This window comes from Bison bison, unplaced genomic scaffold, assembly GCF_000754665.1.
Source record: "Bison bison bison isolate TAMUID 2011002044 unplaced genomic scaffold, Bison_UMD1.0 scf7180017864495, whole genome shotgun sequence".
NCBI lineage: Eukaryota > Metazoa > Chordata > Mammalia > Artiodactyla > Bovidae > Bison > Bison bison.
The window spans coordinates 4,637,480-4,649,760 of NW_011495054.1; the positions used below are offsets into that span (position 1 = coordinate 4,637,480).

General features: G+C 53.3%; 1 protein-coding gene across 1 annotated transcript in view; it reads right to left on the reverse strand.

Moving 5' to 3' along the window:
• Positions 1 to 12,070, reverse strand: part of DDX54 (DEAD (Asp-Glu-Ala-Asp) box polypeptide 54) — an 18,063-nt gene extending 5,993 nt beyond the window's left edge. The window contains exons 1-12 of the mRNA XM_010828833.1: positions 11,852 to 12,070; positions 9,421 to 9,550; positions 8,358 to 8,428; positions 7,583 to 7,771; positions 7,190 to 7,239; positions 6,046 to 6,087; positions 5,824 to 5,919; positions 4,966 to 5,087; positions 4,781 to 4,842; positions 4,551 to 4,682; positions 3,076 to 3,286; positions 391 to 525 (exon numbers count right to left, since the gene is read on the reverse strand). Of these exons, the coding sequence (XP_010827135.1) occupies positions 391 to 525; positions 3,076 to 3,286; positions 4,551 to 4,682; positions 4,781 to 4,842; positions 4,966 to 5,087; positions 5,824 to 5,919; positions 6,046 to 6,087; positions 7,190 to 7,239; positions 7,583 to 7,771; positions 8,358 to 8,428; positions 9,421 to 9,550; positions 11,852 to 12,025 (1,414 nt within the window). The 5' untranslated portion in view covers positions 12,026 to 12,070. The remainder of the gene's footprint in view (positions 1 to 390; positions 526 to 3,075; positions 3,287 to 4,550; positions 4,683 to 4,780; positions 4,843 to 4,965; positions 5,088 to 5,823; positions 5,920 to 6,045; positions 6,088 to 7,189; positions 7,240 to 7,582; positions 7,772 to 8,357; positions 8,429 to 9,420; positions 9,551 to 11,851) is intronic.
• Positions 12,071 to 12,281: the final 211 nt, after the last annotated feature.

A 12,281-nucleotide genomic window follows, 5' to 3' on the forward strand; every position in this document is an offset into this window, starting at 1 on the left:
CTCTGTGCGACCCCATAGACAGCAGCCCACCAGGCTCCCTCGTCCCTGGGATTCTCCAGGAAAGAACACTGGAGTGGGTTGCCATTGCCTTCTCCAATGCATGAAAGTGAAAAGTGAGAGTGAAGTCGCTCAGTCGTGTCCGACTCTTAGCGACCCCATGGACTGCAGCCTACCAGGCTCCTCTGTCCATGGGATTCTCCAGGCAAGAGTACTGGAGTGGGGTGCCATTGCCTTCTCTGGGGAAGCCCTTATCTGGCTCTTTATCTGTCTTTCAAATACAGACATCTTTCCCTGGGGTCAAATCCCAAGCAGGACAGTGTGGCCCACCTCCACCCTCTGTCCACATCATGAACTCCAGGGGGACCCAGTCCTGCTCCAGCTTCTACTCACTTGAGGGCTCCTCAGGGGGACGGGCGAGGGTCAGAGCACGACCCAGGAACAGGTGTAGGTCCAGCAGGTAGGGGACCTCGTCGGGGGCCACCAAGGAGTAGGCCGTGCCACTTCGGCCGGCCCGGGCCACGCGACCTGCAGGGGAAGGTGGTCAGACGGAGACAAAGGCAAAGGACCCCAGAGCCAGCACTAGTCCCACGTGCCCAGCCCTAAGGGTAGAGCCACGCCATGGCCCCACCTGACTGAACAATGTTCCACCTATGAAGGGGGCAGGGCAGTGAGAGTCACTGGGGCTACCTGCCCGAGAGGTTGTGAGCCCACACGGTGCCCTGGGACGTCAGCAGAAAAAGATGCAAGAGAGACTGCCCTGGTGGTCCAATGGTTAAGAATCCGTCTTGAGATGCAGAGGACACAGGTGCGATCCCTGGTGGGGGAACTAAAATCCCACACGCCACAAAGTAACTAACTGAGCCCGTGAGCCGCAACAAAAGATCCCGCGTGATGCCGTGAAGACCCTGGGTGCCACAGCTGAGATCCAACGCGGCCAAATAAATAATCAATAAAATTTAAAACAAATAGACGCAAGACACTGCTTTTCATCCGTATCAGAGGTCTTCAGGCATTCCCACTATGGGTGATTTTTTCCCAGAGAAATAACCCAGGGTACAAAGATTCAACTGCAGGGACCCCATTCCCTCTGTCGGAAGAGCCGCAAACCAGAAATCACTTAAAAGACGTAAGGACAGAGAGTCAGATAACTAGCTGATTATCACCTGGGATGTGTACTGCACAGCTGAGGAAAGGGGCTGCACACTGCAGTCTGTGGCCAAATCCAGCCCCAGCCTAACTGTGTAAATAAAGTTTTATCAGCACACAGCTGTGTTCCTTCATTTACAAATTGTCTGAGGCTGCTTTCAGGCTACCAGGGCTGAGATCTGGAACAGACTACATAGCTCCAGAGCCTAAAATATTTACCATCTGGCTCTTTACAGAAACAGTTTGCCGACCCCGGTCACAGAATGGTGTTAGATGATGAATGGAAAACATGCCTGATGTACACAGAGGTAAGAAGAAGGTTACAGGTGAGAACAGCCAGTGTGGGGACTTACCTGGTGGTCCGGTGGCTAAGACTCTGCACTCCCAATGCAGGAGGCCTGGGTTCAATCCCTGGCCAGGGAACTAGATCCCACGCACCACGGCTCAAAGTTGATGTACCACAACTCAAGATCCCACATGCCACAACTCAAGACCCAGTGCAGCCAAATAAGTAAGTAAATAAAAATAAGTTTGTTTTTTTTTTTAAAGGAACATTCAGTGTAAGTCTATTTTTGTGTTAAGTAAGTCCATGGAGAACACGACACTTTAGCTTGTTTCTGCATCTTGCAAAAACCATGTCACCATGTTTGGAAGATTTTGTTTGTGGTGGTCTGATTCACACTGCTGGTCATGTAGCACACGAGAAATTCCCTTTGGGGTTCTGAGATGCCTCAAGGGACGTGCAGGGCCAGCCCTCCCAAAGCAACAGAATCAAGGGTACAGTACGTAGCTGCCAACGGGGAGACGAGGCTGGAGACCCAGGTGGAGGCTCCCTTGCACGCCAAAGGTCCGCCCACCACGGGTGGCTGGAATTTACCCATTCGACAATGTTCAATTACATGCAAGACAACTGGAAGAAACCAGCCCACCAGAAGCTTCTCTCACACTAACTTACTTAATTTACTTGTATTTATAAATATAACACACATATTTATGAGTTAAAAGAAGAAAAAAGGAAGTAGGCTGATGGTTGCCAGGGGCTGGAGAGGGGGAAGAGGAAGTTAGATTAATGGGTAGAGGGTTTCAGTTTGTTAAGACAAAGATGCTCTAGATAAAGAAGGTGCGTGACGGTTACACAACGTGATGGTACTTGATGCCACTGAACTTACAGCTGAAAGTGGTTAACGTGATCCCTCTATGTTTATGTATATTTCACCAAAATTTGAAAAAAAGAATCCCAGACACCCCGCTTTGCTACCTGTGTGACACCTGGCTAGTTCTGAACCTCCCTGCCTCGGTTTCCTCATCTGTAAAGTGCGGCCAGTGTGGCTGGTACCCACTGCACAGGGTTGTTGTGAAGACAAAAGCAAGCAGAACACCTGGACCAGCACCTCACATGACGAGCACCTGTGGCCGCCACATCACAGTGGGGGTGGGGGACTTCCAGGAGGGGAATGTCCTGCCTTCTAGGTGTTCTGCTCCATTTTCAAATTTTGCTTCAACATGTGGGTGTGGGCTGCCCTGGGTGGGCTGGCCAGGCCTGACAGGCTGCCTGGATAAAGTGGAGAGTCAGGAGACCCTGTCTGCAGTTGATGGAGCAGGAGGCAGATGGGTCAGGCTGCTGTGCAAAGGTTACAAAGGTCCCCAGGAGTTTTAGGAAGAAGACTGTAGGGAAGAGGGGTCGCATCATCAAGGACCCTGAAGGCAAAGAGAAGCAGAGGACTGGGGAGCCCAGAAAACTCGGGAGCATCACCTCCTTAAGAGTCTGAGGCTGCCTGACAGATCCGCTCCCCAGAGAATCTGATTGATCGGTCCCCTCCTTGGGCCTTGGTTCCCCACCAGGAGTGGCAGGACTCAACTCCTGCACCCTCAGTCCTTGCTGGGACTTGGTGCCCCCGCTGGGGTCCGGTCCAGCCGTGGGCTCCTTACCCACGCGGTGCAGGAAGAGCTTGCCCTTGGCGGGGAAGCTGTAGTTGATGACGTTGTCCAGCAGTGGGATGTCCAGGCCCCGGGCGGCCAGGTCAGTCACGATGAGGGCCGAGCACTTGCCGTGCGTGAACCTGGCCAGGTTAATCTTGCGGGCCGTCTGGTCCAGCGCGCTGTAGATGTGGGCACAGCTCACCCCTTGGGTTGCCAGCAGCTGCTCGGGGTGAAGACCGGAGACAGGGAGAGGGGTTAGACACAGTGGCAAGACCACGGGCTCTGGAGTCGGGTGCCCTCAGTTTGAACCCCGGTTCCGCTGGGTGACCTCGGTTTGGTATCTTCATCAGTATAAATGGGACTCGTATCACCTCTCACCTCTGCAAGGTGGTTTGAGTGTCAAAAAAACATGACACGTGCAGAGAGGTCTCCCTCAGGGAGGCTGCAAGTGCTACTGTAAGACACACACGTCTCCTCCTGAGTCACTAACAGGCTGTGTGGCCTCGCCCAACTTTCCTAACCTCTCTGCGCCTTCACTGTCTTCTATGGAATGGGGAGAGTACGTTTCCTCTCTGAAATTTTGTTAAGAGGATTAAACGAGCTAATATACACAGTGCTGAGAACAGGGCCCACAACACAGGAGGCACTGTGAAAGTGGTAACTGCTCTTTAAAAATGATGATTTTGGTTTTATTCATCAGTGACTCCAGCAGCCATACAGAGGAAGCCCCGTGAAACGGTGTCACGTGAGTGAAACCCAGTGACCTGTGTCCTCAGATAACGCACTCCAGGTGTGGCTGACCCGAGGTGGCTGCATTGACTCGGGCCCGGGCAGCCTTGGGGGCTGGAGGACTCGCTCCCCAGGAGGGTGACAGGTGTACACGTGCAGAAAAGCTGCCACGTAAGATTAGCGCTCTTCATACAGCTTACAGCATGCAGGCTATCTCTCAATTTAAAAAAGAGAAACACGGGATACCAAAAACCTGCAGAAAAATGATGCGACAGCTGAGACACACTGCAAAACACCCGGGATGCAGCGACGACTATTAGAGATGAATCAAGACTGGGTGTGAGTGATAACTGAGTACCTGAAAGTTCATTATGCTATTTTCTGACTTTGGTATGTGTCTGAAACTTTTCATGTGTGTGTCTGTCTGTGTGTGTGTATCTGCGTGTGTCTGTGTGTGTTCAGTCACTTCAGTCGTGTCTGACTCTGCAACCCCACGGACTGTAGCCCACCAGGCTCTTCAGTCCATGGAATTCTCCAGGCAAGAATATTGGGAGTGGGTTGACTTTTCCATTTCCAGAAATTTTTCATAACATCTTCAAAGAATTAAAAAAAATGGACAGAGCTCTGGCCAGGCCCAAGTGCCGCTCTGGTGCTGCTCTCTGGTGGCCGAATCCGGAACTGCAGCTCCGAGCTGGCGCTGGAGTAGGTGCTGGTCCCCAGGACCAGAAGGAGGGGATGGGGGCGTCCCTGCTCACCTCGCTGAGATACTCCGCGTGGTGCTTGGTGGCCACAAACACGACCGTCTGGTCCTGGGGCCGCACCACGTTGCGCAGCAGGTGGAGCAGCACCGCGGCCTTGGCATCCTCCCGCACCAGGAAGAAGGAGGTCTGCGGAGAGAGGTTTACTCGGGTTGGCTCGCGGGGTCGGGGTGGGGGGGGGGTTCCTGACCCCGCGGGCCGGGGTAGGGGCACGGGCAGAGCCTTACCTTGAGCTGCTCGTTGAGTTTAGAGTCCACATCTAACCGGATGAGCACGGGCTCCGTCAGGCCTGCGGTGGGCAATGGAGGAGGATGGGCGGGGAGTTGCTGAGAGTCAAGACTGCCCACCCCCACCACCCCCCAGGTACTGATGAGTTTCCCAGCCCCCAGCCCCGCTCCTGCGGCCCCCTCACCAGCTCGGGCGAACTCCACCAGCAGCTTGGGCAGTGTGGCAGAGAACAGGACAGTCTGGTGGCCCCCGGGGAGGCGGCCGATGATTTCCTGGAGCTGCTCTGCGAAGCCCATTTCAAAGAGCCTGGGAGGGCAGAGGGCAGGGCAGGGTCAGGAGAGGGGCTTCCATTCCAGTGAGTTCCAAACCTGTCATCCTGCCCTCATTGCTCTCTGTCACCTGGACAGATGCTTCTGGAACTCAGATCCCTTTTTCTCTATTTGACAACCTTATCCTAAGCAGTCATGACCTCGGTACATTGGGCCTGGTCTCAGTTATGCTTTATTTTGTTTTGGCTGCGCTGTGCGGCATCCAAGATCTTGGTTCCCTGACCAGGGACCAAACTCATGCTCCCTGCATTAGGAGTGCAGAGTCTTAACCACTGGACCACCAGGGAGGTCATTGTTCAAATAAATGATACCAGCCCTCACTCTGGCTCAGGCACGGTTCTATATGAATAAAACTTCCCCTGTGCGCGCTATTTTATCCCCACTTTGTAGCTGAGGCAGGCCACCAAGGCCCACAGACCCTCAGGGATCTGCCCAAGTTCACAGAGCTGGGATCAGCTCCCACCCCTGTCTGGCTCCAGTCTGTGCTCAGCCTTGTGCTACTTTTTATCTCTGAAATCATGTGTTTGTTGTTTTACTATTCTTTTCAATATTCCTAATACAAAAGGAGAACTGTTGCTCTCACATGACCTGCAGTCTGTGGCCCACTTTGGAGAAACACTGCTTTAATCTGGGCTGCGTAGGTCTCTCCTGGCAGAGCCCTCCCTCCTGGCCAACCCTGACACAAGTGCCCGGGAATGCTCCTGCAGCCTTACCTGTCGGCCTCATCGAATACCACGTACTCCACACTCTGCAGCTTCAGGTTCATCTCCACAGCCACATGCACCAAGCGCCCAGGGGTAGCGATGATTCTGGAAGTAGTTGTGCCGGCCAGGTCACCCGGGTCCAGGGTCACCAGCATAGCCCTCCTCTCACTCCCCAAGCCCTGGCCATTGGGGAAGGGACCCCAGAGCCTCGTCCCCAGCCCACAAACTCACATGTCGGGATTTTCGTGCAAGGCTGCAAACTGGTCTTCCATCCTAGGAAGAAGAGAGGATGTCTGTCAGCTTGATTGAATAGGTTTCTTTTGTCTCTCTCCCTTCCCATCTCCAAATGCCTAGATGAGTCCCACACCCTGATCCCAGGGTTGGAACTGGGGGAAAGCTATTGCTGAGATGCTAGGCAAAACCACTGCCGGGACAAGGGCTATAAGTTCAAACATACAAAAGGACTGCTAACAACAAAGTTCTCCAACGAGAAGGACTCAACCATAGAATCCATCTCTTCCACTTGAAATGTTCAGATCGAAACAAAACTGCCTTTGACCCACAGCACCACCTAGCAACTAACCCTGGAACTCCCAGCTCCACCTGGAAGCAGGTTTCCTGGATCTCTATGTCCTTGTTCTCAAACTGTTTAAGCACACATCCCTAACTGTAGTTCTCCTCTGAAAACACCTTGGGACACCTGTAGGAGCCTGGAGGCAGAATTCTGGGCCAGGTCCAGCTTATGGAGGTTATTTCTGACAACCACAGCAATAGAGATAATAAATTATAATGTAGGCAAAAGAGCACTGAAAAGAAAAACACTTTCTCAGTAAGAATCAAGAGTGACTGGTGACAGTGACATCCTGAGAGAATAAAGAAGGGGCCGCCCTGTGAGGGAGAAAATGTGGGACAGGGGCAGCGACGCTAATCTTAGCTCTACTTCCAGACCACCGTGTGGCTCTCTGGGCCCATCACTTCCTCAGTTGGCTCATCTGTAAAACAGGTGTGGTGCCTGTTACCTCAAAAGGACGGTATAAGCACATCAGGGAAAATACAGTGTTTTGTAAATTTGAGCTATCACAAACGCCCCCTTGATTTGTGCGCATTCCACCTGAAACAGCCCCAAATCAAGCATATTAAGACATGGGTGACCCTGGTGCTTCCAGCTCTCCTTTAGGAACACCAGAACCTGCGTCTGAGTTGTGTGGGAAATTTCTTTCGGTATTTTACTGTATGTTTCCCCTTGCTGGCATTTCAGGAACGTGCAGAGACGTTGCTGTTATTAACAAGCAGCACAGGCTCTGTCCATCTGATGGGGAGGCCCAGGCAGGCTTGCTTTGGGGGCCACCATGCAGGGCACCTAGGGAGCTCTTACTTGTCCCCACCCAGGATCAGGGCAGTCTTGAGGCCAGTGAACTTGCCAAGCTGTGGAGAGACAGAGAGAGAGAGAGACTGAGAGCTGGTGATGGGAGCTGAGGCTTCCCTGTTGGCTTGGTGGTAAAGAATCCCCTGCCAGTGCAGGAGACAAGGGTTTGATCCCTGATCGGGGGAGATACCCTGGAGAAGGAGATGGCTACCCGCTCCAGTATTCTTGCCTGGGACATTCCATGCTCAGAGGAGCCTGGTGGGCTACAGTCCATGGGGTCGCAAAGAGTCGGATACGACTGAGCAACTGACATGAGTAAGGATGGGAGTTGACCCCGCCCACTGAGGCCTCGCTGACTGGTCCCAGCTCAGTCTAGCCACCCTGTCCCCCGCCCGGACACACCTCCTTGGTGAACTTCATGGTCTGCAGGGCCAGCTCTCGGGTGGGCGAGAGGATGAGGGCACGGGCCCCAGTCTGGGCGCTGTGGGTCTTGAGCCTCTCGAACATGGGGATGAGGAAGCAGGCGGTCTTGCCGCTGCCCGTCCGGGCCATTGCCACCACATCCTTGCCGTCCAGGATCATTGGGATGGTCTGCAGGGGAATGAGCGGGGCAGGGGAAGGGTCAGTTCCTGCACCCATGAACCACGTGATCCGGAGCGTCAAGTCCTGGGGCATCTCAGCGGAAGGGGCGGGGCCTGTCTCCCAGCTCTGCTCCCACTCTTGTTAAAGCCGGTGTGCACAGCTCCAGGGATGAGCGGCCGTTACCCCCAACCCTTTCAACCTTTGGGACACCTCTCTTCCGGTTAAGCCAGGTTCTACCTCCCCGTCTGGTCCTCCTCCTCAGGATCCCAGAGAAACGCTGTCTCCCTCTTGGCTAAATGTCTGAGGACAACTATCATGAGATGACAGTGGGTGATGATGGAGTGTCTGTGAGCTGTCGGGGCAGGAACTGAGCAGGGAGAAGCTTAAGTGGCAAAGATGCCCCGAGTCAAGCATCTGCCCTGCTGGCCCTGACTTTTCTCCACTTGTGAATGGGGAAGTTCGTGGGGCTTCGGCCAGAGTAAGAGGGGACAACAGATGTGATGGCTGGGACAAGGGGAGAATGTCAAGAGGCCAGATGGACAGGTCGAGTTGGCATCCCCTCCTTGTGACCCGCAACAGCATCCCCGCCCCGTACCTTCCTCTGGATGGGTGTCGGCACCTTGTAGCCCTTCTTCATGATGCCTTTGAAGACTGGGTAGCTCAGGCCTGGGAAAGACACAGGAATGGCCAGGGGGCTGGAGAAGCCCCTATGACACATGGCTGAAAACTACATAGGACAAATGACTGTTGCATAAACAAATAAACAGCAAGAAAAAAAGAAAAGCAATAGAACAAAGCTGATGGATTAATAGAGACTGAGAGGACAAGTTTACTGATTGTGGGGTATGAACTGCATTTGGATTCTGACATGAACACTCAATGCCGTGGGCTTCCCTGGTGGCTCAGACAGTAAAGAATCTGCCTGCAATGAAGGAGATCTGGGTTTGATCCCTGGGTCTGGAAGATGCCCTGGAGGAGGGCATGGCTACCCACTCCAGTATTCTCACCTGGAGATTCCCATGGACAGAGGAGCCTGGTGGGCTACAGTCCATGGGATCATAGAGTCAGACATGACTAAGCAACTAATACATATATATGTACATACATAATGCCGTGAGACAATGGGGGTCTGAACACTGACGGGGCCTGGGATGACACTGAGGAACTGGGTTTGTTTTAGGCAGAGGAGGTCCTGCATCTCTTGGAGGCCGGTGGGAAGTATTTAGGGACAGGAGATGACTTGTTTCTTTGCCCAGTTCTCTATCTGGGTGACTGTCTTTTTCTTATTGATTTATAAAAGCTCTTTATATATTAAGGTTATTAGCTCTTTGTCACACAGTTGCAAATACATTCCAATACAGCATTTACTTTAACTTAGCCTACAGTGTTTTTTGGCTTTTACACATGTCTAATTACCATTCAACCCCCAGATATCTTTGCCTGTTCCTGCAACAGCATCACCCCAAGTCTTGCCCTAACTGTTCTCTCATTCTGTCAGGCCCGCTGCCCCCATAAGAAGGCCGTGACTGGCTTGGAGATTATCTGCTGCCTCCATCCACCCAAGCCTACCACAGTGCAGAGTCTGGAACAGATCACGGAGGCCATGATGACCCCTGTGGCTCCCCTGACCCAAGTTCCCAGATGCCTGGCTCACCCACCCATGGACTGGAAGCCTCCTGATTTCTTCTTCTTCTTGTTCTGAGCTCGCACCATCTCCCGCGTGTCTGGCTCCACGTCTGAGGTGCATTCCGAGGTGGGGAAAGTGGGTAAGGGTCTGCCAGGTCCCAGCTGGGAGGGAGCAACAGAGAAGCAGCATCACTCCAGGTACAGTCAGACCACTGGGGACTAGGGAAGGGGGCTGTCCTGCTGCCAGGCCCCTCCAACTAGCCCTCATTCAAGGTGTTGATGCTCCTGTGAGATCACGTGACTTCTCTGCTAAAGGGCTCTCCTTTGACTGAACAAAGACAGGGCAGTGGGTCTGAGAGTAGGCTTTACAGACAGACTGCCTGTGTTTCAGTCTCAACTTTGTCACTTGCAGCTGTGAAACCTCAGGCCAGGGACTTCCTCGCCCAGAGCCTGTGTTCCCCAATCACAAAAATGGGGATGAAAAGAGCATATGCCTTATAGGGTGTTGGGAAGACTAAATGGGTGTGTGTAAAGCTTAGGACAGTGCCCAGATGGTGGTACCATCATCATTATCATCCAGACTAGTTATTCAGAGCCCTCAAAACTTTGGGAAGCCAATCGAATCATCTATTATGAATGAGGTACCAGACTTTTCCAGTCTGTCCTGCACCTGTCTCCCTCACACCCTTTCTGATCATCACTCCTCCCCAGATCTGGTCTCTCTCATTCCTGGCTTCCTCTCTCTGCCACCCACTTGTTCTAGCACAATTAAATCATACCCAGACACCTCCTCTGGGGAGCCTTCTTGGACTACAGCACTGCCTTCTTCCTTTCAGAAATAACATTTATAAAAACACTAATTCATAATAATGGCTGAAACTTATATGGCACTTACTATAAGCCAGGTGCTGTGCTGAGCGTTCATATAAATTAATTCACTCCTCACAACAACACTGTCAAGCAGCTATTATTACTTAGTGTCTTTTACAGAGAAGGAAACTGACACGCAGAGAGGTGAAGTGATCTGGCAAAGTCACAGCCAGTAAGGGATATGAACGCTGGCTTCAGAGTCTATATTCCTCCCTATGTGCTCCTCTGTGGTCCAATACAACCCTCTAGGTCAGAGCTGCACCTGTCTTGTACAGTCCCTGAGATAAGAATAATTTTTAAATCTTAAAAGATCGTAGCAAAATCAAAGTAGACAGTTGCATGACCGTCTATGACCCTGCAAAGCCTAAACTATTTACCATTTGGTCCTTTACAGGGCAAGTTTGCCAACCTACCCCTGCTCTAGACACGTGATAACAGAGTGCCTGCAACACACTGGTGCCCCAGCAATATTTACTGAAGAGCAGAATGTCTGCACACTGTCATTCCTCCTTTCCACAGTGTTTGAGGCACATAGAATCGACTACTTTCTACCCGTGCAGAAGTTGAGGCACACACAGAGAGATTAAGCAATTTCTCCCATGTGTACTCCCACAGCCGGTACAAGGGGTCGAACACATGGCTGTGCCTTGGTCCCTAGTTATAGAGTACCTGCTGTATGAGGCTCGGTTGAGATGGAATAAGGTCCCCATCTGGTCCCTACTTCTGAAGAGCAGAGAGGGCTCTCTTCATATAAACGCCCACTCATTCATCTATTATACCCAGTCTTCTATGCCAGACATCCGCTAAGCACAAGGCTGTGAGAAACAACAGGCCTGTACAGCTCTTTTGCTCCCTTGGGGCTCACACCTGCACCGCCCCCCGCCCCCCCGCCACCATTGGCATACACTTAGCACTCAGTAACGGACATAGCACAGGGCCTGGAGCCATACAGTCCTGGATTTGAATCCTGGCTCTCCACTCACAAGCTATGAGGTCTTGGTCAAGTTACTTCACCCCTCCAGGCTTCTGTTTCCTTCTCCGGAAAAGGAGGATAAATACTTAGCTCGCAGGGTTGATGTGGGGATTAAATGATAAGGCTTATAAAGGCTTTTAGCACGGAGCCTGCACACAGTAAGTGATCAACAGACGCGAGTTTATTATTAGTTTCCCAGAGGTTTGGGGGCATCGCTGTCTCAAAGCCACGAGGTGCAGCCTTCTCCTAATTCGTCCTCCGAAGAACCCCCAAACTCTCAAAAGTCCAATGTTCAGCACCCGCACTTTTCATTGGACGAATGGAAACCAGGATCCGCCCCCGCTGGCCAGGAATAAGCCAATGAGAAGCGCCAGACCAAGCGTCAGCCAGGAAGGCCCGCAGGCCCCCAGCTTACCCAATACAGAGGCTTCGGGAGTCCGGACCCCGGGTGTGGAGGGTCCTGGCACACGTGCTCAGGCCGGAGGTCCTGCCCTGACCGCCCGGCCAGCCGATGTGTCCCCATCCTCAGCCGTGCCCGCTCCCCAGCTAGGGGAACTGCCATGCACCGGGCGGAGCAGGGGCTCGGGTTCCGACGTGTATCAAAGCCCTGCTCTCCCTACCTTCTGGGCCCGGGCGTCATCTTCTGCCTGGATCTCAAACTCGCCGTCCTCCGAGTCGCTGCTGTGGGACTGGGACGCCGCACCCCGGCGCTTCCGGAGCCCCTTCTTCTTCTTCCACTGGGCCATGGTAGCTCTGGACCCCGGTGCGGCCGCCGGGCGCGTGCCGGCAGCCATGCGGGCCCCGGCGCCGGGAAACGGGAGGGGGCGGAGCCCGTAGGGACATACCAACAGCGCGGCGGGGGCACCGGGGACGCCTCCACGCTTCCCCAGCTGCGTTCCCGCTCCTTCTGCTGCCTCTGGAGGCTTGATCCACATGCACGCACACATTCCCCTCGCTGGCGCGGAGGGTCCCCCTTCCGAACGATTTGGGGAGCTCCGGGGGGGGCGTCCGGATTTGGGGGCCTTAACTCACCTCCGAGGAGTCAATGGT